Here is a 25591-nt window from a genome sequence, read left to right as displayed (position 1 = left end):
CACCAGCTGGGCCAGAACAGCAAGGGCGGGCACGGCAGTGGGAAGGCCGGGCCAGCACCAAGCGCCGTGTGGGCAGTGCGGGAGGGCGGGCAAGGCTGGCCTGGCCTCCGAGTGGCCCAGCGTTCAGCTCCGGGGCAACCTGAGCGGAAGGGACACGGTTACACCCAGACTGTCACCACGTGCTGGCCACTGAGGAGCCGGAGGGGCGGCTCCGAGGCCTTGGGACCCCCTGTAGCTGGGGCAGTGCTACCCCCCCAGCTCCCGCCCTCAGGGGACGGACAGGCAGGAAGAGCTCGCGGGCGGCCCCCACCCCGTGACACGCTCTCGTCTGGCTCTCACCGCCAGATCAGGACAGAGCCGCGGAGGCAGGCCTCCCAGTGTCAGAAGTCGGAGCTGGAATTGTGTGTGGGTGGGGCGAGGAACAAGTTTATTGAGACACGTGTATATACATGCGTGTTACACACACAACACTCCCTTGGGTAAGACCGGACCCTCGTGATCCAAGAAGCAGCCCGTGAGGAGGCCCGTGCACCGGCCGCCGCAGAGGCGGGCCCTTCGCTGCCACCCTCCGCGGGGCCTCCGGCGGCGGGCTCCTCTCCACGGCACAGGTCACTGAGAGTCTGTTCACCACTTGGCCAGCAAGTTTCTTCACCTTCTCAATGCCCCCCACCGTCCTCCAGGGGTCCTGGGCCTGCGACAGATCCCAGGCACCGCGGAGAGCGGCCCGCGAGCCCTCACACGGTGACCTTCTCCATCACGCTCTCGGCCACGTGGACTTCCTCTCCTTGCACGGAGACAGCAGCCGCCTGACCACACATGTGCTGGTGGTCCTTCCAGTCCTGCAGGGAAGGCCCGGGTTACCAGCAGCCGCACCCCAAGGCCGCCTGGGCGCCCTGGGCCCCACCGGCTAGCTCCCCACTCCGGCCCCGGCCCGCCCACCACAGGCAAACAACCAGGAGGAGCCTTGGGACACGGAGGCCCTGACAGGCGTCCACGCTCTAATCCCTGCAGGATCTAAACACACCGATGTCCCTGCAGAGAGACATCTGTGCCCAGGGTTGCTGCTCAGTGTCATTTCTAGTTGCAAAAATGAAAACAGCTGCAGCCGGGGCCCGCTTGGAGGCTGGACAGTGTGGGGGCTCAGCGAGGTTCCCCCCGCCCCCGGTAGGGCAGGTGCGGCCTCCGCCTGTGTCCAGGTGGGACGTGGAGCCCGGACCTGGGCTCTCAGGAGGCTGGATGGCCAGGGAAGCAGAGGGCCATGCGTCACTCAAGACAGATGTGACCCGGGCACAGGGCGAGGTGAGGGGGGACAGAGTGAGGCGACCTGAACGCCTGAACGCACACCGGGAAGAACACAAACAGGCGCATGCAGCCCGGACGGAGGAGCCAGCCAGCTACCCTGTGCAGCCCTGCTCTCCAGGCCCCAGGCGGGGTCCTCTCCCCACAGCACCCGAAGCCCCCAGACGTGCCATGTGCCACACCCCACACAGCCCTGCTCCGTCACCCGCCCCCAGGATTTCTGCTGAGAACGGGCAGTGCTGGGGCCGCCACTGGAGTCCCTGGAGGGCCCGGCCGAGAAGCAGGCACAGCTCCAGATGGCAGCCCGGCCCATCCCCCCAGTGACCCTCCAAATGGGCACAGAGAGGAGGAGACCAGGAGGCCTTGAGCCTCCTCCAGCCCTTCCGAGCGAGGCCCATGAGAATCAAAACATGCCGAGTGATGGGGACAGACAGGTCTCCAGTCACCGACTGTCATGACCCACGACAAGCTGTCCAGGGCTGGGCGCTAACCACAGGCCAAAGGCCACGGGGCGCGGGGCCCACCCACGGGGAGCGGGGCCCACCCACGGGGCCCGGGGCCCACCCACAAGGACAGGGCCCACCCACGGGGCGCGGGGCCCACCCACGGGCGCGGGGCCCACCCACAGCACAGGCACCCACCCACGGGCACAGGGCCCACCCACGGGCACAGGGCCCACCCACAGCACAGGCACCCACCTTGCGCTGGCAGAAGGTGGAGCAGTAGTGCACCTTGTGGCAGCCGGTGCACTCGCTCAGGGCCTCCCGGCCGCAGTTGACACAGGACTGCTGTGAGGACACAGAGCACGGGCGCTGCGGTTGCTGTGGGCACAGCAGGGCGCCACCCCCCCGGACCCCGACCCGTGCTGCCCCCAGCGCTGCCCACAGGGACATGCCTGCCCCCTCCACAATACTGATCTCTCTGCCCGGACAGCCAGCCGGGCCGGGCAGACTCCTCTGGTCGGGGACAGGCCGGGCCGGACTCGGTGGGCCCGCAGGGAGGATGCGCTGACTCTGGTCAGCAGACGCCAAGCAGCCCACACCCGGTCCCAACCCCGTTCCGGGCCCTCCCTCCACTGGTCCCCGGACACGTATGTGCTGTGTCTGTGTGAATCCTCACCCCAGGGTGTTTCCATTGATTTTTAGAGACAGTGGGAGGGGGGAGAGAGAGGGAGGGAGACACTGACTGGCTGCCTCCCTCACACCCCAGCCAGGGCCCTGGACCAGGACACTCCAACCCTGAGCCCCACCAGCCAGAGCCATGTGTGCCTCCCCTAACTTATGGGATTGGGGAGCAGCCCGTCTGTCCCTGGCGGCCCTGGTGGCCCCACCAGTGAAGTGTGCAGATGAGAGCCCCGCGGTCAACTCACTAGGTGGAGCCGGCAACAGGAGAGCACAGCACAGCCAGGGCACACCTGCTGGGACCCTGCGAGGGGGGCCCAGCCCTGCGCGGCCACAGGCAGCCAGGGCGTCTAGGGCTCTGTGCTGGGCTCTGCTTCCCTCTCTGCCGAATGCTGCAGTTACCAGGACGAGCATCCCCACCCGCAGCGGGCACTCACCTCAGAAACCATGGGCGTCCCGCAGGACCAGGGAACTACATTCGTTTGCCCTCTGCCTCGACTTTAAATGACAAAACGCTTCAGGAGAAAACCAGACAGTCTGCAGGCAGAGGCTCCCGGAGGGAGAGCAGGTCTGCACCCCAGGAGGGGAGCAGGGTGGCGGCCAGCTCCGGACACCCCTTGCGGAGGCTGCGGTGCCACACGCGGGCTTCAGCGGACGCGGTGCCCCTGCCGGCCAAGGTCACTGCTCTCCTGCCGGGTTTAATCGGCCGAGCTGATTATACACATGACCGCAGCACCCGCGGTCAGAGCTGCACCAAATCTGGTTTTTTAAATTCCAGTTATAGTCTGTGTGCAGCAGGGCCCGTGCCCCTGAGCTCAGCCAGGGGCTGGGGAGGGAGGGCTCGCCCTCCTGACCCCATAGCCACCACTGTCCCGGCTTCGTCCCCCACACCCCAGACTCAGGGAGACCGTGTGGGAGGGGTTCAAACGGGATCTTCCCACTTGGTTACCAGGTTCTGCCTTCTCAGCCCCGAACCTTCCCAAAACCGAAGCAAATGGAAGAACCTGCAATGAGATTTCAACGTCACGAAAGCGTCCTCAGGGTCTCGATGGCCTGGGCTCAGGGACGGGAAGTTCATTCCCTCTCACACTGGTGGGTGTCCTTCAGCGGCCACCAGGCCCCCGACAGACCACTCAGACGGCCATTGCAGGAGCCGCCTGGACTGCCCGCGTCCTGCCCGCCTGGCCCCCGGCACTGCTGTCGCCATCTTCCAGGCACACGTGGGGTCTCCAGAGCCCCAGCCCCTGCGGGGTGTCCGGAGAAGGGCCCTCCGAGCTGCCGGTTCTCTCCAGAGCCCTTCATTTTTTCATGAGAACCGAGCATCCCGGTGCTGTGGTCAGCACAGGGCCACCGGCTGGCATCCTGGGGACAGGGTGAGACGCATCCATGTGCACCCCCAAGGGGGCTCCCGAGCAGACTGGGGACCCCTGGTCAGCAGGTGGCGAGTCCATGCGTCCGGGGCGTAGGGTGTTGCTCAGTCTGTGACATGGAGGAGGACACGTGTTGCCAGTTTCCTGTAGGTGACGTGCTCAGCTCTCAATAACTTTCTTCTTTGTTGACTGTGTTGGGTGACACTGGTTAACGAGTACACAGGTGCGCAGTTCTGTGACACGTCATCTGTGCGCTGTGTTCACCACCCCGAGTCTCCATCCATCACCATGTATCCCCTCCACCCTCCTGCTCCCCCACTCCTCTGGCCATCACCACACCACTGCCTGGGCCCACGAGCCCGTAAGACTGTTCGAGAACAACACGCTGTGTCTCTGGCTGGAGGGAAGGCCGCGTGCTGGAGACAGCCCACCGCCTCCAAGGCGCCGCTGAGCCTCCTGGCGGCTGGGCCCTCCCAGCGGAGGCCTCGGGGCGAAGGGCTTCCTGTCACATTTCTTCTGAGAACAGCATCGAATGACAGGAAGACGCAAAGCCCAGCCTGCCAGGGGCAGGGGCCTCACCCACGCAGCCACATCCGCATTCCAGGCTGCCCCGAGGGGCACGGTGTCAGCACCGCCTGCCCAGATGGGCTGCCACCTGCCGCCTGAACCAGGAACCCAGCTCCGGACCCTGAGAACGATGGCAGCTGAGCTGTGGCTACTCCCGCGTGAGAACAACACACAGCAGCTGGCCCGCAGCCCGCCCGCGGGGAGACACGCCGGAGAGCACTCGGGTGGGGAGGGGACGGCAGATCCCTGTGACCCCGCGGAGGCCGCAGTGGAGGGAGATGTGGAACTGGGGCTGAGAACACGCCCCTCCATTTCCGGCCGCTGCCCCACCCGAGCTTCCACCTGCCCATCTGTCCGTCCGGCCTGTGTCTCCACATTCGCAGCCTCAGCAGCCTGGGTGGGGTGGGACTGGACACAGGCCCAGGGTCATTCATTCTAGGAGCTGAAGTGTTCGTTTTCCAAGCTGTGCTCCACGCACAATCTGAACCGGGGACACGGCAGACATGCTTCCCTCCTGCGCCCTAGACGCTGCACAGCCGCGTGCAGACCGGCAGGAGCCCTGGAGCTGGCCGCTGCCCCGCAAGCCTGGGCGGCACCTTCTACCTCGGGTTCCCGCCTGCCCTTTAAAATGATCCCCAAACCTCTTCTGCTGCTGGGGTTAAATGGCTGCCACCATCAACGCCGGTGCACCAAGTCAATGCCGTTTATGGACTCAGTAAATAAGCTTGTTACAGTACATTGGTTTTTGGACCCAATTTAAAACAGGCACAGGGTCTGAGAGACCCTGCCCCAGAGAAGACCCACGAATGGCCGCGAACACATGGCAAGAAGCTCGGCGGCATCATCCTGTCGAAACATGAGTCAAACTACGAGAACCACTGCCTGGCCCCCGGAGCGGCGGGAACCCAGCACAGGCGGCAGGTGCTGGGAGGACGTGGGCCGGGACCTGCACCCGGTGCGGCCGCGTGGGAGACGGGCTGGCAGGGCCGCAGCAGGCTACACAGCCGCCACGGAGCCCAGACACCCACAGGCCCAAGACGTGACGACGTGCGCGCGGCGGCCAAGCGCAGAAACAAGCCAAACGCCCACCAAGGGCCGGACGCGTTCACCACGGACAGTGCGCGGCCACGGGCAGCGGAAGCTCCGACAGGCCGCTGAGCGAGGCCAGACCAGGGCCAGGAGGTGCAGCTCCACTCCGGTGACCGTCCGAACCCTCAGGTCCACACACAGCAAGTCAGCGAAGGCCGGGTCGGGGGGCTGCTCGTGGCCTGGGGGTCGCGTTGGGGTGATCAGATGTTCTGGAGGCAGACAGTGGTGATGGTTGCACAAAATGTGACTGTACTAGAAACCACTGGGCTGTGCACTTTAAAAGGTTGAGTCTCGCCCCGGCTGGTTTGGCTCAGCGGTTAGAGCGCCGACCCGCGGACCAGAAAGGCCCGGGTTCGGTTCCCGCGAAGGGCATGTACCTCAGCTGCAGTTTGTTCCCGGCCCCGGTTGGAGTTGTGTGGGTGGCAGCCACTCGCTGTGTCTCTCTCACATCGATGTTTCTCTCTCTCTCTTCCTCCCTCTCTCCCTCCCGCTCTATCTGAAGATAAATGCAAAAATGGTCCTCGGGTGAGGATAAAAAAAATAAAAAATAAAAAAAAGGGTGAGTCTTCAGGTACGTAAATTATATTTCAATGTAGAAAAACCGTTCGCTGTCTCTCATTACGCACAGGAGGGGTTTATCGGAAGTACAGGATCAGAAAGATGGGAAAGTGTGGACGGACAATAACAATCATGACACCATTTATACTCTGAAACCAGATACAATGAAGAACTTAAACACCAGGACTGGCACGTACCAGACATGTAGCAGGTGGATGATCAGCACTGTCACCAGCAGTACGACCCACCTCTGCTCCATGGGTCACGAATCCAAACAGAAAGCAAACGTGGCCAGTGTGGCTCCGTGGGCTGAGCACTGCCCGTGCACCGAGAGGTTGCGGGTTCGATTCTGAGTCAGGGCACATGCCCAGGTTGCGGGTTCGGTCCTACTCGGGTGCAGAGAGGAGGCTACCGATTGATGTTTCTCTCTCATATCGACGCCTCTCCCTCTCCCTTCCTCTCTCTCTAAAATCAGTAAGAACGTTCAAAGAAAGAGAACGTCAGTGCGGGCCTGTCGCCTGGCTGTGCTCAGCCGCCTGTCGGGCAGGCCCTCCCAGGCAGTCATGGGCGTCGCGCAGAAAGCAGTGTGGAGCTGACAGCAACGGGCAGCAGGCGGAGGGTGCGCCCCGACAGAGGAATCGCAGCCCTCGAGGCAAAGGGGCTGCAGCCAGCAAGGGCTCGAGGGGCCGTGAGTGCCGTGGGGTCCCTGAAACCCAGGAAAACCTCATGTCCCAGATGCCAGGTGGAGGAGCGAGCACAGACCACCCTGACAACGTGGACAGTGGGCCAGCCAGGAACCTGACAGCTTCTCGGAACTGAGCCAACGCTCCAACGCTCTCCAGGGGGGAAGATCGCAGAACCCAACGGTTTCTACCACGAACACACCAAAATGTCCAACAGACCATCGGAAATCACTAGACAGGTGACGAAAGGAAAATGCATCCCCAGTCAAGGGTGAAAGCAGGTAAGAGAAACAGACCCTGAGATGACCCAGGTGTTGGACCGGCTGAGGAGGCTTGATGAAAATGCTCAATGCACTGAAGGGCAAGAGGGTCACTGAGTGGCAGCAAGGGACACAGGCAGTGACGGAACCACGCAGAACGGCTGTGCAGATGCGCGACCTGCTGCCTCGGCAACGAAAGACCGCACGCTGGAAGTGGATCCCCCAAGGTGGGCGGCAGGTACGCCTTCTCACAGGGGAGGGGCAATGCGGAGGGGCCTTCTCAGTTCCTGGCCCAGGACAAGGTCACACACCTCTCAGGACTGTGTCCGGTGTTTTCTCCACACACTTTCCCACAGGAACTTTCACCATATAACTAACTGGCCAGAAGGCAATTTTGCTGTAGAAATTAATAAAGTAACTGGCTCATAGTTCATTTCTTTTTTTTGTTTGGTTGGCTGGTTTCATTTCTCCATCCGTGAATCAGGTGCCTTTGCCAACTTCATGTACTGACGCTGGCTGTCGGTTTGGTTTCGTTTCTCCATCGGCAGCGCTCTGGCAGCTGCTCCTGTCTCCACGTTATTTATAAACCATGGCTTCACGGTGGTCGACGCTGATGGGCAGACATGCTGGCGATGGTCCTCTGGCAGCGAGCATCCGTCCACAGGACGGTGAGCTGGGCCGGGACTTGGTATCTTGTTTTGAAACCCACCACCCAGGGAGTGTGAGAGCCCATGGGCCCTCTGAGGGCACAGAGTTGAACCCACATTCTTTGGGTAAATAATTATAAATATGTTTGGTCCTTACACGTTTCTCTTTTCCATAAAATTCAGCATTCCGTAGGTATTAGTTTGGAATTGTACTTTTCACGGATTTGTACATTATCTCTTCCTTTAGGGATAGAAACAACACTTTTCTCCCTTGAAAACAAGTTACAAAGGTGTCGGGGACACCAGACTTATCGGGGACCCACCTAACAAAACGCATAAACGCATGCTCACCGAGCTGTTCACCTGACACTAGTGCAAGGTTGTACGTCCATTGTGATTGATAAGTAAAGGAAGTTTGAAGAAAAACAGTCACATATTCAGAAATCATTAGCCCTGGCCAGTGTGGCTCAGCAACTAGTGTCGGCCTGTGGACCGAAGGGTTGCGGGTTCGATTCTGGTCAAGGGCACTTAACTGGGTTGCAGGTTCGAACCCCAGCCCTGGTTGGGGTCATGTGGAAGGCAACAAATCGAAGTGTCTCTCTCATATTGATGTTTCTCTCTCCCTCCCTTCCTCCCTTCCACTCTATCTGAAAATTAGTGGACAAATAATCCCTGGTGAGGATTAACAAAAAAAACAAAAAAGAAAGGAAATCATTTAGAGCCCAGCTGGTGTGGCTCAGTGGACTGAGCATCGTCCCATGGACTGAGAGGTCCTGGTTCGATTCCCAGTCAGGGCACATGCCTGGGTTGTGGGCTTGATCCCCAGTAGGGGGCGTGCAGGAGGCAGCTGATGGATGTTTCTATCTCTCTCTCCCTCTCCCTTCCTCTCTAAAAAAAACAAAACAAAAATGCATTTAAAAAATTAAATTAAAAAAAGTCATTCAGAAAATTAAAAACCTTAAAAGCTATTCTTTCCTCTGATCTATAAAAAGTAGGAATACATTAAAAGATTTCATAGGAGAATATCAATTTGACTTTCGCTTACAAACCCAAATGCACACTGGCCGTGAGGAGGCTCAGTGAAGGCCAGTCACCATTCCCCCTGCGTCCTCCCTGACCCGACGGCAGGAGCCCCGGCCTCGTCTGTCCCTCCCTGACCCGACGGCAGGAGCCCCGGCCTCGTCTGTCCCTCCCTGACCCGACAGCAGGAGCCCCGGCCTCGACTGTCCCTCCCCGACATGGCGGCAGGAGCCCCGACCTCATCTGTCCCTCCCTGACCCAGCGGCAGGAGCCCCAGCCTCGTCTGTCCCTCCCTGACCCGGCGGCAGGAGCCCCGACCTCGTCTGTCCCTCTCTGACCCGACCTTGTCTGTCCCTCCCTGACCCGGCGGCAGGAGACCCAGCCTCATCTGTCCCTCCCTGACCCGGCAGCAGGAGCCCCGACCTCATCTGTCTCGACCCCTAACTCACAGCGTCTCCCAAGCTGGACGCAAGAAGTGGCCGATCCACACTGCTCTCCATGCTACTCTGACTCTGACTTGTCTCTGGCGGGGCTGGTGTTGGCCACACCTACGCCTGGTCACAAGGACCCCAGGTTCTGCTCCCACTCATGGTACCTCCTTCCGCTCAGCGTCCTGCACCCTGGCCTGGGCCGCGGCAGCCTCTCGGTAGGAGCTGGTCTGCTTGGCTTGTTCGAACAGTGTCTTCAGCTGCTGGGCTGTGCTGAGCAAGGAGTTGACCATCTCCTCCAGGTACAGCCAGCTCCGCTGCTCGGACAGCTCCAGCCCGTTGACCACCGCGGGAGACACGGCTTTGGTGGGGTGGGAGGGTGGGACCGCCAGGGCCGGCAGGGAGGTCAGCACTAGGAGTTGGAAAGCAGGACAATCAGCATGAACGCGGCCCCTTCTGGCCCACACCCCATGCAGGTCCTCCAGTGCTGGAGGGGGGTGGAGGGGGCGGCTCCCGATGCCCAGCGTCAGGGCTCTTGTGGCTGCGGACACGAGGGAGGCTGGGCTTCCGGATGGGGACACACACCGTGAGCAGACGTGCCCTGCGGGAGGCCGTGGCCCCCCAGCATCTGCCGCGAGGACAGCGACAGGGCGACAGGGCGAGAGGGCAGAGGGCAGAGGGCAGAGGGCAGAGGGCAGATGTCCCGCTTTCACACAAATGTCTTTCTTTCCCTTTTTTTTTTTTTTTGTGATATTTTGTTCAGATAGAGTGGGAGAGAGAGAGAGAAACATCGACGTGAAAGGGACACATCGAGTGGCTGCCACCCTCACAACCCAACCAGGGCCAGGAACAAACTGCAACTGAGGTACGCGCCCTTAGTGGGAACCGAACCCGGGTCTCTCTGGACCGCAGGCCGACGCGCTAACCGCTGAGCCAAACCGGCCAGGGCGCAAATGTCTTTCTTTCTAAAAATCAATAAAAATGTGTATGAGAAGTCAATAAATAAGAGCTGAGTGATGAGCCCGGCCGGTGTGGCTCAGTGGTCGAGCATTGACCCTGCACCAAGAGGTCGCAGGTTCGATTCCCCATCAGGGCACATGCCCAGATGTGCCAAATCCCCAGGGGGCGGCGTGCAGGAGGCGGCCAGTCGATGTTCTCTCTCATCCATGTTTCTCTCTCTCTCTCCCTCTCCCTTCCTCTCTCTCTAAAATCAATAAAGGAAAAAACATTAAACAAACAAAGTGAAGCGACTGGATGACGACGAGGGGTCCCCTGGCTGCGCCCTGCGGAGCAGGACATCTGTTGGGCGTCTGTGGTCGCCCTGATCGAGGATCAGAGAACTGAGGTTTCTCAGTCAGAGAAGAGCCACAACGATGGAAAGGAAGGGACCGCAGGAGCCTGTGGTTTCTGCAGTTTGGACGGAAGCAGGGACTCAACACACAGCCTGGGGGCAGAGCCAAGGCCTCCTGGCTCCTCTTCTGGGGATGCGCTGACCACAGGGAGGGCTCAGCTGCCACCCAGGCCCCGCCCAGGCGCTCACCGGGTGCAGGAGGCTCGGCTGGGGAAGGGGCAGAAGCACGTGATTTAAGGGTGAGAGGGTCTAAAGGGGCAGAGACTGGAGCAAGCAGGCGAGAGCGAGGTCAGTTATGAAAGTGCAGCCTGGTCGGGAGCCGTGAGCTGGGAGCCCCGAAACCGCAGCAGGCCTGCGAGGCCCCCAGAGCACAGCAGTGTGCCGCACGCGCCAGGGCCTTGTGGGGGACAGGCTAGTGGCTTCGCGGGTCACACTGTCTGTACACACGAGCCCGGGCGTGGCCTCGTTCCCAAACAGCTGTACCGACAGACAGGCGGCGGGCCCAGCGCCGCCGGAGGCCAAGCACACCCCGGTGAGAGATCCCCGCGAAGGTGCGGTTCCGGGGGGGTGCACTCCCGACTGACCTATTTTGGGATGAGCTGTTGGCAACGCAGCTTCCGGAAAGGGCGCGACCTGACAGCTGTCCTGGTACCCAGGGTAGTGGGGCTCCGCGGGGCCGGCCCTGCAGGGGGGCTGCACGCCCGCTTCTTGAACTGTGGGTGGGAAAGGGATGGGGTGGCCTCGTGACCAGCTGCTGGCAGCACAGACGTGGTCCCCAGCTGCTCCGTCCCCCAGGCGGCTCCTGCCATGGAGGGTGGCTGCCTGGTGACGGGGGGTCTGAACTGTGCACACAGCAGAACCGGGGACACGCTGGGTGAAGTGGAGCAGCAGACACCAGCGCCCACTCTGTCCTTTCCCAGTGTGGCTGCTGCAGCAGTCACGCCACACGTGGCCACGTGTGTCTCTGTGGGGCAGCGCTGGTCTAGAGCCGGGTCAGTAGCTGTGAGCTTTCCAGGGGCGTGGTCTCACCCCAGCTCATTGGCCCGCACCCGACCTGCTCCCCATGCCCCCCCTTGCCCAGGCTCAGGGCTGCCTGGTGCCCACATGGCTCCTGACCAGCGGAACACCCTGCTCCAGGTCCCTCTGCGTGCCAGGTGCCTGGAGCCCACCCAGAGGACCCAGGCGGGTCAGGCAGGTGCCAACAACTTGCCTGTGGCCCCTGCGAAGACGTCGCCCTGGGCCGGGCTCTCCGAGATGACGGCAGTGGCTTCCACAGTGGACGCCCGGTCAAAGGTCAATGCACCAGAGGTAGTGATCTGTCCTGAGGGGGTCACAGTAACTGGAAGAGCACACACGCTTTTCACCACACAGCGGGGGCCTCAGGAAGGCCCCGGGAGCCCAGGCCCGAGTGTGGGCACGGAGCACGCTGCAGTCACCTCTGCAAGGACACGGAAACCAGGGACCCTGGGCGCCTGTGGGGGACCATCAAGCCGTCCACAGGTGTGGGCAGGGCAGAAGGGGAGTGGGAGGATGCTGATGGCCCTGCAGTAGGTGCTTTAACCAGAGGCCCAAAGGGACACTGAGTGGGTGGTGACCGCAGGGTGCGCGTGGGGAGGGAGCCCCGTCCAGAGCTCACAGGTGGTGGCGGCAGTGGCCGGGAGCAGCGTGATGTTCTTGGCGGCCTCCTTCTTCCCTGGGGCTGTGGGCAGCTCATTCTCCTTCTTGCGCCGCTTGTAGGGGACAAAGAGCCGCACAGGCCCGCTCTGGGGAAAACAGGGAGACGGACACTGTGCGTGAAGCAGCCCCCGCACTCCACGGATTCCGTGGGGCCTGTTTCCGCTGGTCCCAGGAGCCGGCAGGAGGCAAGCTGCACTGAGAACCGCCCCGTCTGGGCCCCAAATTCCTTAGAATGACAAGACCCTCTCAAGAGGAACACATCAGTAACAGCGCTTGGAACAAGACAGAGTGCTGTCAATGTATCCAACGCTTGAGAACTGCTGGAAGACAGAACACAATGTATCCACCGCTTGGAACCGCTGGAAGACAGAACACAAGGGCCGGGGGAAGGAGGGAGGAGACCGCCCGCAGCAAGGGCGTTCCAGCAGAGGCTTCACCCGGCACCAGGAAGAAGCAGCACTGGGCTCGGGAACTAGACAGGAAAACCCGTGGACCAGCAACGACGAGAAGCGGCGCAGGTGACGGGGGCTCCTGTGGAGAAGCCCTGGGCCGAGGGCTGCGAGGTGGTCCCTAAGGCCTCAGGGACAATTGTGCTGCCTGTCCCCAAGCTCCTACTGGGTCTATGCTGGGGTGTGCATGGGTCACCAGCAGCACTGGCCCTTCTCAGCCACCAGCTGTGGGGAGCACACCTAGTGAGCACCACTCAGGACGTCTGCTTTCAATTCCAGAATTTCTCCCTGCTCCCCCTTTGCAATTTCCACGTCTTTGTGGAGAGTCCCAATCGGATGAGATATTGTCATTAAAAAGTGTATCTGGCCTGGCTGGTGTGGCTCAGTGGGCTGAGCGTCGACCCAGCACCATGAGGTTGCCAGTTCAATTCCTGGTCAGGGCACATGCCCAGGTTGTGGGCCCGATACCCAGTGTGGGGCATGTAGGAGGTGGCCAATCGATGTTCTCTCTCATCGATGTTTCTATCTCTCTCCCTCTCCCTGCCTCTCTCTCTAAAGACTACACAGAAAAAAATTTTTTTAATAAATGAGAGTGTCTGGTTTTGGAGTTAAGATGGTGACACGACAGCTTTCCTTTCCCATGGACAACCACCCAGGGGCCGACCACATGCCCAGCCAAGGCGTCAATCAGCACAGTAATGTCTGAGAACCGCTAACAACCTCTGATGTCCGAGGGTGCCAGGGACGCAGCACAGCAAGCTCGAGAGGAGCCAGGGCAGTGCCTGTGCAGGCACAGCAGGAAGGCAGCAAGGCAGGCACAGCAGGGCGGGCACAGCAGGCAGGTACAGCGGGAGGGCACAGTGGGCGGGCACAGCAGGCGGGCACAGTGGGCGGGCACAGCAGGCGGGCACAGCGGGGCGGGCACAGTGGGACGGTACAGCAGGCAGGCACAGCGGGAGGATATAGCAGGCAGGCACAGTGGGTGGGCACAGACAGTGGGCACAGCAGGCGGGCACAGCAGGCGGGCACAGCAGGCAGGCACAGCGGGGCAGGCACAGTGGGGTGGGCACAGTGGGTGGGCACAGCGGGCGGGCACAGGGGGTGGGCACAGTGGGGCGGGCACAGGGGGTGGGCACAGTGGGTGGGCACAGCGGGTGGGCACAGCGGGCGGGCACAGTGGGCGGGCACAGTGGGTGGGCACAGCGGGGCAGGCACGCACCAAGGTCATGTCGTCACAGCAGGCGGCGCAGGTGCAGGAGGCGGCATGAGGGTTCAGGATCCCGTCCTGGAACGAGAAGGAGCCGCAGCAGGTCAGTCCACCGGAGTGTCAGCCAAGTCCAGAGGCTTCTCTCCTTCACGCCCTTCCCCCCACGCCCTTGCTGGGGGCAGGACTGACCCCTCTCCTTGTAGGAAGTGCTAATTCCAAGGAGCCCTTCCCTATGGCTTCCCCAAGAGCCAAAAGCCGAGAGACAGAGCCTCTCTGACGAGAGGAGACTGCAGGGGGCACCATGTGCACTCGGGCAGGCTGCCTCCTCACCCGGTGCCCCCGCCATGGTGCCCCCCCACCACAGGCAAACGTCACTACCGTCCCACAGAACAGCAGGGCACTGACACAGAGGTGAAGTGACCTGCCCAGGGACTGGCGTCCAGTGTGAGTCTGGCTCGGGCCTGGGACCGCCCCACCGCCCTGCACGCCGGGACCTGGCGATGGCCTGGCACCTGGATGAGGCACTGCAGTGGCCGGCCCGCGTAGCGGATGCTCCGCTTCCAGTCCTTACTGCTGGCTCTCCCGGCCATGGCTTCGAACTCCGTGGGGCTGTACCAGTTCTCTCCCTGCTTGATGCATCGACCCCGGCCTCCTGGAACAGCAGCACGGCCCTCAGCTCCCGCCTCCTGCCCCGCTCCATCCGGGCCTATGGGACCTCACCCACTCCCACCTCTGACCACCTGCCTGCTGGGCCTGCAGCCACTGCCCAGTGTCACCACACCAAGCCCCTGGGACGCCGTGCTGAGCCAGAACGCAGGCTGCGTGCGGGCCCTGCCCCTCCTGCACAGGGGTCACTGCGCTTGCTGTGCACCCCGGCATCACCCCGACCTCCTGGGGAGCCCCTGATATCGCCTATGTTCTTAACTGACTTATGTGGCCCCAGCGTGGCGTGGGGGCCGCCCACGGTGGGGAGTCTGACCAAGGCCGGTGGCCGGGCCTGGCCTACCTGAGCCCAGCCTGCTCTTGTACAGGGTGCCGCTGATGTTCCGGCAGCGCACGGGCAGCTCGCTGTCGTACACAGACGGGTCCCAGTTGTACTTGCTCCCCCCTTTCTCTTGCCCGGGAGCCAGAGGGGTTGGAGGAGACTGAGGACCTGGGCAAAGAATGTATTTGGCAGTGAGAGGCCCCGAACGCATGGAAAGAAACCAGGACAGGGCGACCCTGCCGAGATCAATGGGGGTTCTCAGACTGTCCCCCAGCAGCACTGCCCTTCCACCCCGGGCAACTCCTCAGCCCAGAAAAATCTCCCCTTTTCTACTTGCATGTCCTAATTCTTCGCTATTCCAAATCTGCCACAAAGTCAGTCAGCCCATGCCCAGGACGCACCCCACAGGCGGGGAGCAGGCAGGCCGTACCTGGGGTGAGAGGAGCTGTGGGCCCCTTCAGCCCCGCAGTCTCCACGATGCTCCCGTCGGTGTGCACAACTATCAGCGTGGCCTTTTCGGTGTTCAGGCTGTCCCCGATCTGCAGGGCGGTCCTGCCGGACTACAGAGAGCGCCCCTAAGTCCTGTCGCCTGGCCGGCGGGAAGCGCTCCTACAGCAGGGCTCTCGCTAACTGCGCTAACAAGGGGACGCCTGCCACGCCTCCTGGTCCCTCGCAAAGACCAGCACAGGGAGGAGCCGATGCCAGCCATGTGGCCCTGAGCAAACCCTCGAGATCACTCGTCAAAGTGACTGAATCAGTGTGTCCACAGGAGCCCTGGAAACAGGAAACGCCCCCATGTCTACCAGCACAGGTCCCCAGGGAGGGTTTCCCAGAGACCAAGACTGTGATCACAGCCTGGCCTGGCACAGGACCCCCTTCCGACGCCAGGTCCCACCCAGGGACGGTCGCCCCCGGCCACCAGAGATCGGGGCCTCTCGACCACACTGCATCTCCATGATCCGCCTACTTCTGGGCCGGCCGCGGCTTGCCCTCCCGTCCCTGCTGGAGCTGCAGCCCACCCGCGGCCCACCCGCTGCCCACTGCCTCACTCAGACACCCCAGGTGACTCGAGCCCTCCAAACCGCCTGCCCAGAGCCAGCATTCTGAGATGGTCAAATGCTCTCAGGTTCAGAGGTAAAACCAACCAAGGCCAGTGAGACCTCTCCTTACATCTGTAAATACCATCCTCAAATCAGGGGGTGTGATGGAGGTTTAACATGGGGTAGAAGGGCCCCGACCCCACATGCACGTGGGTGCATGGGCCTGGGTCAGGGCGTCCACAGGGCTCGGTCTCAATCACAAGGCACCTCTCGGATGCAGCAGGTGGGGCCCCTCTGCCCACACATAACAGGCTGGTCCCACCTCAATTCTGAGAGCAGAGACCAGGAAGCCCAGCACTGGGCTGCAGACGGAGCAGCTTACCAGGACGTGTCCGGAGAGGGAGGCAGCGTTGGCCACCGACGTGGTGAAGACGTTGTCAGCCGAGGCGCCCACGTTGGCCACTGTCACAGTGGTCACCTCTGCAACACAGGAGCCTGACTCAGCGCCTCGGAGCCCGAGGCCTCGCACCCTCTGCAGCGCTCTCGGGGCGCAGGAGTCAGCACCGCCCACACTTGCCCAGGAAGGCCTGATCAACATTTCCGGGCCAGTCTGAATGGTCTAGTTCTTCCAGAAAGAGGCAGTTTCTGTCTCCAGGAGAGACTCCTGCTGCAGTGAAAGCCGCCAGGAGCCCTGCTCCCTGCACCTGGTGGGCCTGCCCGGGGTCCCCAGGCTCCGCCAAAGCTCCGGCCTCTGCCCCTCTGCCCCCAGCCCCTGCCCCTCTCACCCTGGCCCCTGCCCCTCTGCCCCCCTTAGGAGAGAACCATGCGCATCCTGCAGCAGACGCCCCCAGGCGCAGCAGCGCCACCTGCATCTGCCCTCCCTGGTGGGGACACCTCCTGACCTTCTCCCTGGGGGGCCCTGCCCCCCTTCACCCTACATACACCAACAGGTGACTCACCTGTGTCCCCAAGCCCCCGCAGCACCCACACACTGGTGAGCTGCACCCCACCTCCCCCATGCTTCCCCTCCCACCTCTGAGCCACCAGTCACCCCCAAGCCTACCCTCACCCGTGCACTGCCCACGCCCAATGCCCATGCCACTCGGCTCAGGCACCACCTCTGGAGAGCCCTTCCAAAGAGGGGAGCAGCGCCTTGGCCAGGCAGTGGCCCTCGGGTCACACAGCATTCGAGAGCATCCTGTGCCCAGGGCTTCTCTGGGAGGTGCTCTGACAATGCTGCCTGAAAGACCTCTGCACATTCCTTCAACCCACCCCCACCAAAGTGACCTGCAGACCCCTGTCCCCATCCGTGTCCACTACCAGGCCACAGGCCACTGTCCCATAGAGCCCGCGTGCAGAGGCGCCCCCTGTCTGAACACACACTCAAGTCTGAAGACCACGCAAGCAGCCTCTGCCCAAGGAGACAGCCTCAGAGACCACCTGGAAGCTGCCGGACCTTGGCAGCTCCTAACAGGAAGTTTCCCCGCTTCAACACACACAAAACACAACTTTAAAGTTTTGCAGAAAAAACGTAACGTCAATACACCTTTCTGATGTCGTGATGGGTGATGACATCACATTTCTGAACTTGGAAAAGTACATGTAAGAAGGACAAACACCTGAAGGAAAACTTCATAGTGCAAAATCCCAACATTAACCCAGAGTTCAGCAACGGAAACAACCCTCTGAGAGCCACAGACTCTTCCCTTGCTTTTCTGAGGACTCCAAACAGACCACTCGAAGACCACAGGCACTGGGCCCCCACACAGCCTCTAAGGGGCTAACTGGCCACCTAAGGGAATGCACAGCCCATTTACCCTCACACACACACACACACACACACCCCGAGACCACACACACAGGGACCACACACAGGGGACCAGACACACCAAGAATACAAACACCAGGACCACACACGCCAGATCACACACCCTGGGACCACACACACCAGGTCACACACACAGGAACCACACACGTGCCTCAGGTGTGACAATAATAAGATGCTCTCCAAGGGTTCAGGCACTCAGCACCAAGTCCTTGAGGAGCCTCCAGCTGGGAAGGACCAACCCTTGGGAAAGTCTTTATCTTCTTTGGGACATGGCCTGGGACTACCTCTGAAAGACATTGTGGGCCACTGCCTGAAGCTCCATGGGCCACAAAACTTGAGAATAAGAATGTCCTGTGTCAAAAACCAAAATGTGCCCTGGCCGGTTTGGCTCAGCGGTTAGAGCGTCGGCCCGCGGTCCAGAGAGACCCGGGTTCGGTTCCCGCTAAGGGTATGTACCTCAGTTGCAGTTTGTCCCCGGCCCTGGCTGGGTCATGTGGGTGGCAGCCACTCGATGTGTCCCTTTCACATCGATGTTTCTCTCTCTCTCTCTCTCTCCCTCCCACTTTATCGGAACAAAAAAAAAAAAGGGGGAAAAATGCCCTCAGATGAGGATAAAAAAAACAAAATGTGGGCCAGCAGTCTGTGCCAGCCTTCCCCTGGAAGGGAGCTTGATGGAATGCCGTCGGGAGAAGGGGAAATTCATGAAAAGAGAAAGCAGAAGGGAAAAGAGAGGACGGGTGAAGGACAGACAGGCAGCTGACCTCTGGCATCACTGCCCCAGGGCCACCTGCCTTCAGCTGGGTAACCACTGTCTTGCTCTCCAGCCCTCAGGTCACACCTGAACTGGCCCTTAGAATTCAGGATAACCAGACATGCCCACCTTCAGGCTCCTCCTATAAGACAGGATCCATGCCTGCTCCCCACCCCACCCCATCATGTCACATGCACCCAGGACAGGCAAACATGGGGCAGGTGCTGAGGAGTTTCAGAAAGAGCACAGAGTGCCGAACAAGACGGGATGGGCTGGCGCAAGGAAAAGGGGTCCAGGAAGCAGGTGTGCAGGAAGGACAGGGCAGGTGTGCAGGAAGGACAGAGCACACAATGTAGGTGTGAGGCAGGAGCCGGGAAAGTGAGTGGGCTGGTGCTGGGGCTGTGCAGGGTAGGTGCATGGGGAGCACTGGTGCTTAGGGCAGGTGTAGGCTGGTCTTCCAGGTGTGTGCAGGGCAGGCACAGGGGCTGTGTGCGAGGCAGGTGTGGACTGGGCTCACAGAGCAGGTGCATGACTGGTTGTGCGGGGGCTTGAGGGGGTTGTGCGGGGCAGGCTGGGCCAGGTGCCTGCTTGAGTCAGGTGCTGGCTGGGCGTGCGAGTTATGTGCAGAACAGGTGCACCCGCGGCGCTGATGCGGGCAGGTCGAGTGCAGTGTGTGTGAGGGGCAGGTGCATGCAGCGCAGGTGTGGGCTGGCCGTGCGGAGTATGTGCGGCACAGATGAGGGGCAGGTCGTGCGGGGGGTGTGTGCGCTGGTACGCGCGGCGCAGGTGCGGACTGGTCGTGCGGGTGTGTGCAGGGCCGGTGCGCGCGGGGCAGGTGCGGGCGAGCGGGCGCGGGCCGGCGGCACTTGCCTGCAAAGGCGGCGGCCGCAGCAGCCTCGTCGGGGCCGGGAAGAGCCTCGGTGCCCATGTCCATGTGCCTGGGCTCAGCGGCCATCACCGCCACGGCCGTCACCCGCCGCGTCTCGCGCTCCGCCTCGGATTCCCCGTCCTCCTCCGAGTCCTCGTCCCTGTTGAGCCCCGGCTCCTCGGCCTCACTTCCCGCCGCGGCCGCGGCCGCCGCCGCCACAGCGGCCGCGGCCGCCACCGCCGCCGCCTCGGCCAGGCCCAGCTGCTTGGCGGCCGAGTCCGAGTCCTCCATCCGGACTCCGCCGAGCCCGCCCGAAGGCGCCGGCCGGGGCCGCCCGAAGGCCGGGACGGAGCCCGAAGCGCGCTGCCCGAGGAAGGCCGCCCGAACCGAGCCGAGCCCAGCCGAGCCGAGCCTAGCCTGGCTCAGGCTGCCCGAGCCCAGCCGAGCCGAGGCCGCCCGAAGCCGCGCGACGAGCCGAGCCGAGGCCGCCCGAGCAGGGGCCGAACCGGCACGAAGCGGCCCAGTCGAGCGGAGCCGACGGCCTGGAGTCCGGAACCGAGGAGGGCCGAAGAGGCCCGAAGTGCGGAGCCGAGGCGGTCCGAACGGGTACGAGGCCGCACGAGGCTCTCCGAGCGCTCTGCGCTGCCCTCCTCAGTGCCTCGGAGGCCGCGCCGGCCGTCGTCCCCGGCCCCAGGTCGCCGACCGTGGGGTCGACACTCGCCGGCCTCCGACGCAGCGCGGCCAGGCCTGGGGAACCTCGCGCCACAGGCTCCGCCCGCCCCGCCGCGAGCTGGAGCCGAGTCCGGCCGAGCGGGGCCGAGCGGGGCCGAACGGAGCCGAATGCTCCCGAGCCCGGGTCTTCTCGGCCTCGGCTCCTCGCCTGCGCCTGTCCGAAAGTGCCCGAGCGCTGCCCGACCGACGAATCGGCCCTCGGCCGCGGCTCGGAGTCAACTCTCGAAACGCGGCTCGGCGGGGCCCCTTCGGGAGCAGAGGCGAAAATGGCCGAAGGGACGCGAGCGGCGCGGAGCCGAGAGGCTTCCGGGATCGCGGCGGACTCGGTGGGCGGGGCCGAGGCAAGATGGCGGCCGCGCGGCGAGGTGAGGGCGCGGCGGGCCGCGCGCGGGGAGCCTCGGGGTCCCGGGCGGGCGCGGCGGCCGCCCGGGGGTGGGTCGCTGTGGTTTGGTTCTCGCTGCGGCCGGACGGGCCACCAGCCCGGCGTTCGCCTTTGCGGCGCCGCGGGGAGCCCGGGTGCCGGGTCTGCCGCGCCGCCCGGGTTGCACGAGCCCGCAGCCCCGTCCTCCTCGCCGGCTGCGTGGACGGCCGCGTGGGGCGCCGCCCGCGCTGCCGGGGCCACGGGGCCTGGGGTGCCGGCGGGCGGGGTGCCGGCGCCTGTGCGCTCGGCCGGGGGGCGCGGGGGGCGCCGCTGCTGCCTCCTCTCCTGCCTGCGCCCCGGGAGTGAGGCCGGGTCGCCGGTGTCCCGTCCCCGGGCCGGGGTGGCCGCCGGCCTCTCCGGCCTCACCGCTGCCCTTCGCCTTCCAGGGAGCGCGTCGTCCACGGCCGTATCCTGCTGCCGCAGCTGCTGCCACCCCCGCGGGGGAAGGCGAGCCCCGCACTCGGAATGCACGTAGGGTCGTTGTAGCATCAACAAGTGCGGCGTGTGCAGAGCCCAAGAAAACTCCCCAAATGAGAGAAATGCCTTTTATTTCAAGAAAACAAACCCTTTTTCTCTCTCTGTGTTGTGATCGGGGCCGTGGTCAGGGCGACGCCACCCGAAGGAGCCCAGTGTACTGAGCTGTCCCGCCTGCGGCCCCTAAGGGCCTGCGGTGCCCGGTTCCCCGGCTCCAGGCCAGGGTGTCCCTGTGAGGGGAGCTCTCAGCCCTGCCCTCGATTCCGGGGGGCCCTGCCGCTCCGGGGATGCCAGGGCCAGTGTCAGTGGGTGCCTGGCAGCAGGACCGTGGCCACCCTGTGTGCAGGGGCTGATCGTCTCCTCTTGCCCGGCCCAGGGTGGGCACCCGGGGCGGCGAGGCTACTGGGCTGAGTCCTTAACCGCCTCCCAGCTCTCGTCAGTCCCTCTGCAGATGCTGCTCTGTCTCAGTGGGACCTATTTCGCCCTTTATTTCCTGGCCACGCTCCTGATGATCGTGTACAAAAGTAAGTCGTGAAGGGAGAGCAGGTGGGGCTCTCGTTGCGGCTCCTGTAACCTGAGCTCGGGTCTGTTGCTCGTCCTCTCCAGGTCAGGTTTTCAGTTACCCTCAGAATTACCTGGTCCTCGACCTGACTCTGCTGTTTCTGATGGGGACCCTGGAAGCAGCCCAGCTGTACTTTGGTGAGTTGACTCGACTGGAAATCATCGGTACTTAGGATGACAGACTGCTGGCTGACCGTTGTGACTCCAGACAGGCCTCATTTATGTCGGGGCTCTTGGAGACACTCGATGTAAGTGTCTGTGGGGTTCACCTTACAGCGTCATTAAGTATTCATTCATTCATTGAGAAGCTTTGTCCAGAAGACGAGTGACACGGTGGCACCCTGAGAGAGAGGCTTCCTGTTGGAAGCATGAGCCACTGGGTAACACCACTCGTCAGTGCCAAAGCACTCAGCCCACCCCTGCACCCGGTCCGCAGCCTCAGCGTCTGTCCTGCCCCCAGGCCCTGCGCAGCGTGTATGGGAGCACTGCCAGCCCTCTGCCCTCTACCCCTCCCCAGCTCACCTGGAGGGCCCGCTCTGCCTGCTCATTCACGGGCAGGCCCACTCTCGCCAGCACTGCGATCACTGCGTGTTCGGCCCGCACCTCGGGGGGCCACGTCCTGTCCAGCTACACCGGACTGGCCGAGGGGGGCAGAGGGTAGACAGAAGCATGTCTCAGCCATCCTGCTGAGTGTGCTGGGCCTTAGTGTCCACTGTCACAGACCGGAGCCATGCCATGGGCACGGGTGAGCAGTAGTAGACCTGCTGGAGCCCTGTCGCACCTGAGCACCCCCACTGTGGGCTCCTGGGTGCCCTGGGCACATGCTTCCAGCCAGTGGCATGTGGGGGCCAGCATTTTCCATGGCCGTCCTGTTTGTGAAATGCACAGTTTGCTTTCTCTAACCACGCATTGAGTTTTTTAGACTGGCCTTTGCCCAGAATAAAATATCCTTGGAAATTTTAAACAAAATCCCCTCGGTCCACTTGGAATTATAAAAAGGTGTCAGAATACACTAGAGATGGGTTTGGGGAGTCAGACCGTCTGTCCCACCCACACAGCTGACCCAGAGGCCAGGGCGAGGCAGAGCTGTGGTTGGTCTTCATCCTCCTGAGGGACTGACCCCTCTGCGTTTTGCTTCCCGACATGTGAGTGTGTGTGGAGGGTGGTCTTCCAGTGGATGTCCTCAGCCCTACAGGGGCGTGCTGGCATTTGTCCTGCAGCCTCTCCTGGGTGCATGCCAGAGGTGGGTCCTGAACGGGCCTCCCACAGCCTGGCACTCACCTGTCTGCTCTGCTCTCCAGGCACCAAGGGCAACCTGACGGAAGCAAAGGCGCTGCTGGCCACCAGCCTGATCCTCACCGTGGCCGGCTCCCTGCTGTCTGTCTACTTCCTGCTCTGGCAGACCCTGGTGCTGTGGGCAGACTCGATCCTCAGTGCCATGCTGCTGACTTTCCACGGCCTGGAAGCCGTCCTGCAGGTGGTGGCCATCGCTGCCTTCATCAGCTAGGCAGGCCGTGCTCGGCCCCGGACAGCGCTGGACAGGAGCCCTCCTGGGAGCCCAGCAGTCCCTGCCCTGGTGCTCAGAGGAAAGGGCATTTTCCTACCAGTCAGTCCCGTGTGGCAGGGTCAGGTGGTTTGGGTGGTGTATGAGTATTCTTGGGGGCAGGACCAGGACATGACAAAGTGTGGGGCCAGGTGTTGGGGACAGCTGTCAAGTAAGTCAGGGCTTGCCCTGGGACAAACCTCAGGATGGCCCCAAGCCAGCAGGGGCCAGTGGGCTTCACCCTGTCACCTCCCAGGAGAAGCAGCTTCCTGGTAGTGGCCCTGGCTGTCTCCCTCAAGGGTGTGCCCAGAGGCCAGCCAGCCAGGCCAGCATGACACACATTTTCTCTCTGTGATACAGCATTTCTCACGCAAGTCTTTGCATTCCATCGCGTCCACACGTCCTCACGATGGGAAACAGCCGTGTGGGTAGGACAGGGAGCCTCAGCTGCTCAGGCCACGTCCTGGATGGACAGCTTCCAAAAGAAAAGATGCAGAGAGCCAGTCGGCTCTAGTGTGGGGTGTGTCCACAGCAGCCACAGCTCCTGGGGTTTCTGACCCAACTGGCACCCGTGGGGGCAGTGGCACCCTCTCCCTGCCCTGGGCTTGGTGACAGCCACCTCGGCTCCCGTGTCCGGCCTCGGCGGTCGGGACGCCAGGCACGTTCGTGCTCCATGCCAGACGCGCCCAGGACACCACGGGCGTGGGGGTCGGGACATGGCGGGGGCGTGGATCTCCCAGCGACTCCTGTTCACCCCTGCTGCTCGTCTTCGGTTCGAGATGACACGTTCAGATGGGTGTGCACTTGCTCCCCACTGAGTGTTCACAATAAAGAAGTTATACCTCCCTGAACGTTTCCTAATTAAGGCACCTGCCTCCTCCAGCGCTGGCCTTCCGCACAGGAGCGCACCCGCTGGGCCAGGCTGCTGGTCACCAGAGGCTGGGCCGGCCTTCCCACCTCTGGTTGTCCTGGGCCTCCAGGGCTGGCCTTCCGCACAGGAGCGCACCCGCTGGGCCAGGCTGCTGGTCACCAGAGGCTGGGCCGGCCTTCCCACCTCTGGTTTGTCCTGGGCCTCCAGGGCTGGCCTTCCGCACAGGAGCGCACCCGCTGGGCCAGGCTGCTGGTCACCAGAGGCTGGGCCGGCCTTCCCACCTCTGGTTTGTCCTGGGCCTCCAGGGGCTGGCCTTCCGCACAGGAGCGCACCCGCTGGGCCAGGCTGCTGGTCACCAGAGGCTGGGCCGGCCTTCCCACCTCTGGTTTGTCCTGGGCCTCCAGGGGCTGGCCTTCCGCACAGGAGCGCACCCGCTGGCCAGGCTGCTGGTCACCAGAGGCTGGGCCGGCCTTCCCACCTCTGGTTTGTCCTGGGCCTCCAGGGCTGGCCTTCCGCACAGGAGCGCACCCGCTGGCCAGGCTGCTGGTCACCAGAGGCTGGGCCGGCCTTCCCACCTCTGGTTTGTCCTGGGCCTCCAGGGGCTGGCCTTCCGCACAGGAGCGCACCACGCTGGGCCAGGCTGCTGGTCACCAGAGGCTGGGCCGGCCTTCCCACCTCTGGTTTGTCCTGGGCCTCCAGGGCTGGCCTTCCGCACAGGAGCGCACCCGCTGGGCCAGGCTGCTGGTCACCAGAGGCTGGGCCGGCCTTCCCACCTCTGGTTTGTCCTGGGCCTCCAGGGGCTGGCCTTCCGCACAGGAGCGCACCGCGCTGGGCCAGGCTGCTGGTCACCAGAGGCTGGGCCGGGCCTTCCCACCTCTGGTTTGTCCTGGGCCTCCAGGGGCTGGCCTTCCGCACAGGAGCGCACCCGCTGGGCCAGGCTGCTGGTCACCAGAGGCTGGGCCGGGCCTTCCCACCTCTGGTTTGTCCTGGGCCTCCAGGGGCTGGCCTTCCGCACAGGAGCGCACCGCGCTGGGCCAGGCTGCTGGTCACCAGAGGCTGGGCCGGGCCTTCCACCTCTGGTTTGTCCTGGGCCTCCAGGGCTGGCCTTCCGCACAGGAGCGCACCGCGCTGGGCCAGGCTGCTGGTCACCAGAGGCTGGGCCGGCCTTCCCACCTCTGGTTTGTCCTGGGCCTCCAGGGCTGGCCTTCCGCACAGGAGCGCACCGCGCTGGGCCAGGCTGCTGGTCACCAGAGGCTGGGCCGGGCCTTCCCACCTCTGGTTTGTCCTGGGCCTCCAGCGCTGGCCTTCCGCACAGGAGCGCACCGCGCTGGGCCAGGCTGCTGGTCACCAGAGGCTGGGCCGGCCTTCCCACCTCTGGTTTGTCCTGGGCCTCCAGGGCTGGCCTTCCGCACAGGAGCGCACCCGCTGGGCCAGGCTGCTGGTCACCAGAGGCTGGGCCGGGCCTTCCCACCTCTGGTTTGTCCTGGGCCTCCAGGGCTGGCCTTCCGCACAGGAGCGCACCCGCTGGGCCAGGCTGCTGGTCACCAGAGGCTGGGCCGGGCCTTCCCACCTCTGGTTTGTCCTGGGCCTCCAGGGCTGGCCTTCGCCAGGAGCAGGGCAGCACCTTCACAGGTGCTTGGTGGCAAGTGGGCCTCTGGTTCAGGACCAGCGCCCCTCCTGCTGTGCTGCCGCCTGGGCACTGGCCCCCAGGCTGGGGGAACCCCTCCCCTGCAAACCCCAGCTGGGGCCTCAAAATACCCATCACTCTGGCCACAGAGGGGACACCATGGC

The 25591-nt window shown here is 63.2% G+C and overlaps 2 protein-coding genes across 3 annotated transcripts; one reads left to right on the top strand and one right to left on the bottom strand.

The window, feature by feature from the left end:
• Window positions 1-419: 419 nt before the first annotated feature.
• Window positions 420-19532, bottom strand: DEAF1 (DEAF1 transcription factor). 2 transcript variants are annotated; one of them, XM_036281085.1, is made up of 12 exons: window positions 19201-19532; window positions 16134-16231; window positions 15142-15271; window positions 14733-14879; window positions 14239-14378; window positions 13739-13804; window positions 12030-12156; window positions 11604-11732; window positions 10978-11106; window positions 9210-9454; window positions 1998-2087; window positions 420-839 (listed from the first exon to the last, which is right to left on the bottom strand). In XM_036281085.1, the coding sequence occupies exons 1-12, from the start codon at window positions 19487-19489 to the stop codon at window positions 735-737; spliced, it is 1695 nt and encodes a 564-aa protein (XP_036136978.1). In that variant the 5' UTR covers window positions 19490-19532; the 3' UTR covers window positions 420-734. The 2 variants fall into 2 exon arrangements, with proteins under 2 accessions (XP_036136978.1, XP_036136979.1); XM_036281086.1 differs by lacking the exon at window positions 14733-14879 and having other exon boundaries at window positions 19201-19332.
• Window positions 19533-20270: 738 nt separating this feature from the next.
• Window positions 20271-23803, top strand: TMEM80 (transmembrane protein 80). The gene is made up of 5 exons (XM_036281088.1): window positions 20271-20295; window positions 20738-20757; window positions 21256-21349; window positions 21432-21524; window positions 22688-23803. The coding sequence occupies exons 1-5, from the start codon at window positions 20277-20279 to the stop codon at window positions 22891-22893; spliced, it is 432 nt and encodes a 143-aa protein (XP_036136981.1). The 5' UTR covers window positions 20271-20276; the 3' UTR covers window positions 22894-23803.
• The last annotated feature ends 1788 nt before the right edge of the window (window positions 23804-25591 follow it).

Source organism: Molossus molossus, unplaced genomic scaffold (assembly GCF_014108415.1).
Source record: "Molossus molossus isolate mMolMol1 unplaced genomic scaffold, mMolMol1.p scaffold_m16_p_31, whole genome shotgun sequence".
In the NCBI taxonomy this organism is placed as follows: Eukaryota; Metazoa; Chordata; class Mammalia; order Chiroptera; family Molossidae; genus Molossus; species Molossus molossus.
This window is presented reverse-complemented; position numbering and strand designations above follow the sequence as displayed.

Coding starts and splice junctions, on each gene's coding strand:
- TMEM80 (XM_036281088.1), top strand. Junction 20,758..21,255: donor GGAGCGCGTCGTCCACGGCC/GTATCCTGCTGC, acceptor ACCGCCTCCCAG/CTCTCGTCAGTCCCTCTGCA. Junction 21,350..21,431: donor CCTGATGATCGTGTACAAAA/GTAAGTCGTGAA, acceptor CGTCCTCTCCAG/GTCAGGTTTTCAGTTACCCT.
- DEAF1 (XM_036281085.1), bottom strand. CDS start 19,489: ATGGAGGACTCGGACTCGGCCGCCAAGCAGCTGGGCCTGGCCGAGGCG. Junction 14,880..15,141: donor CACAGCTCCTCTCACCCCAG/GTACGGCCTGCC, acceptor TTCTTTGCCCAG/GTCCTCAGTCTCCTCCAACC. Junction 9,455..10,977: donor AACAGCTCATCCCAAAATAG/GTCAGTCGGGAG, acceptor TCCAACTCCTAG/TGCTGACCTCCCTGCCGGCC.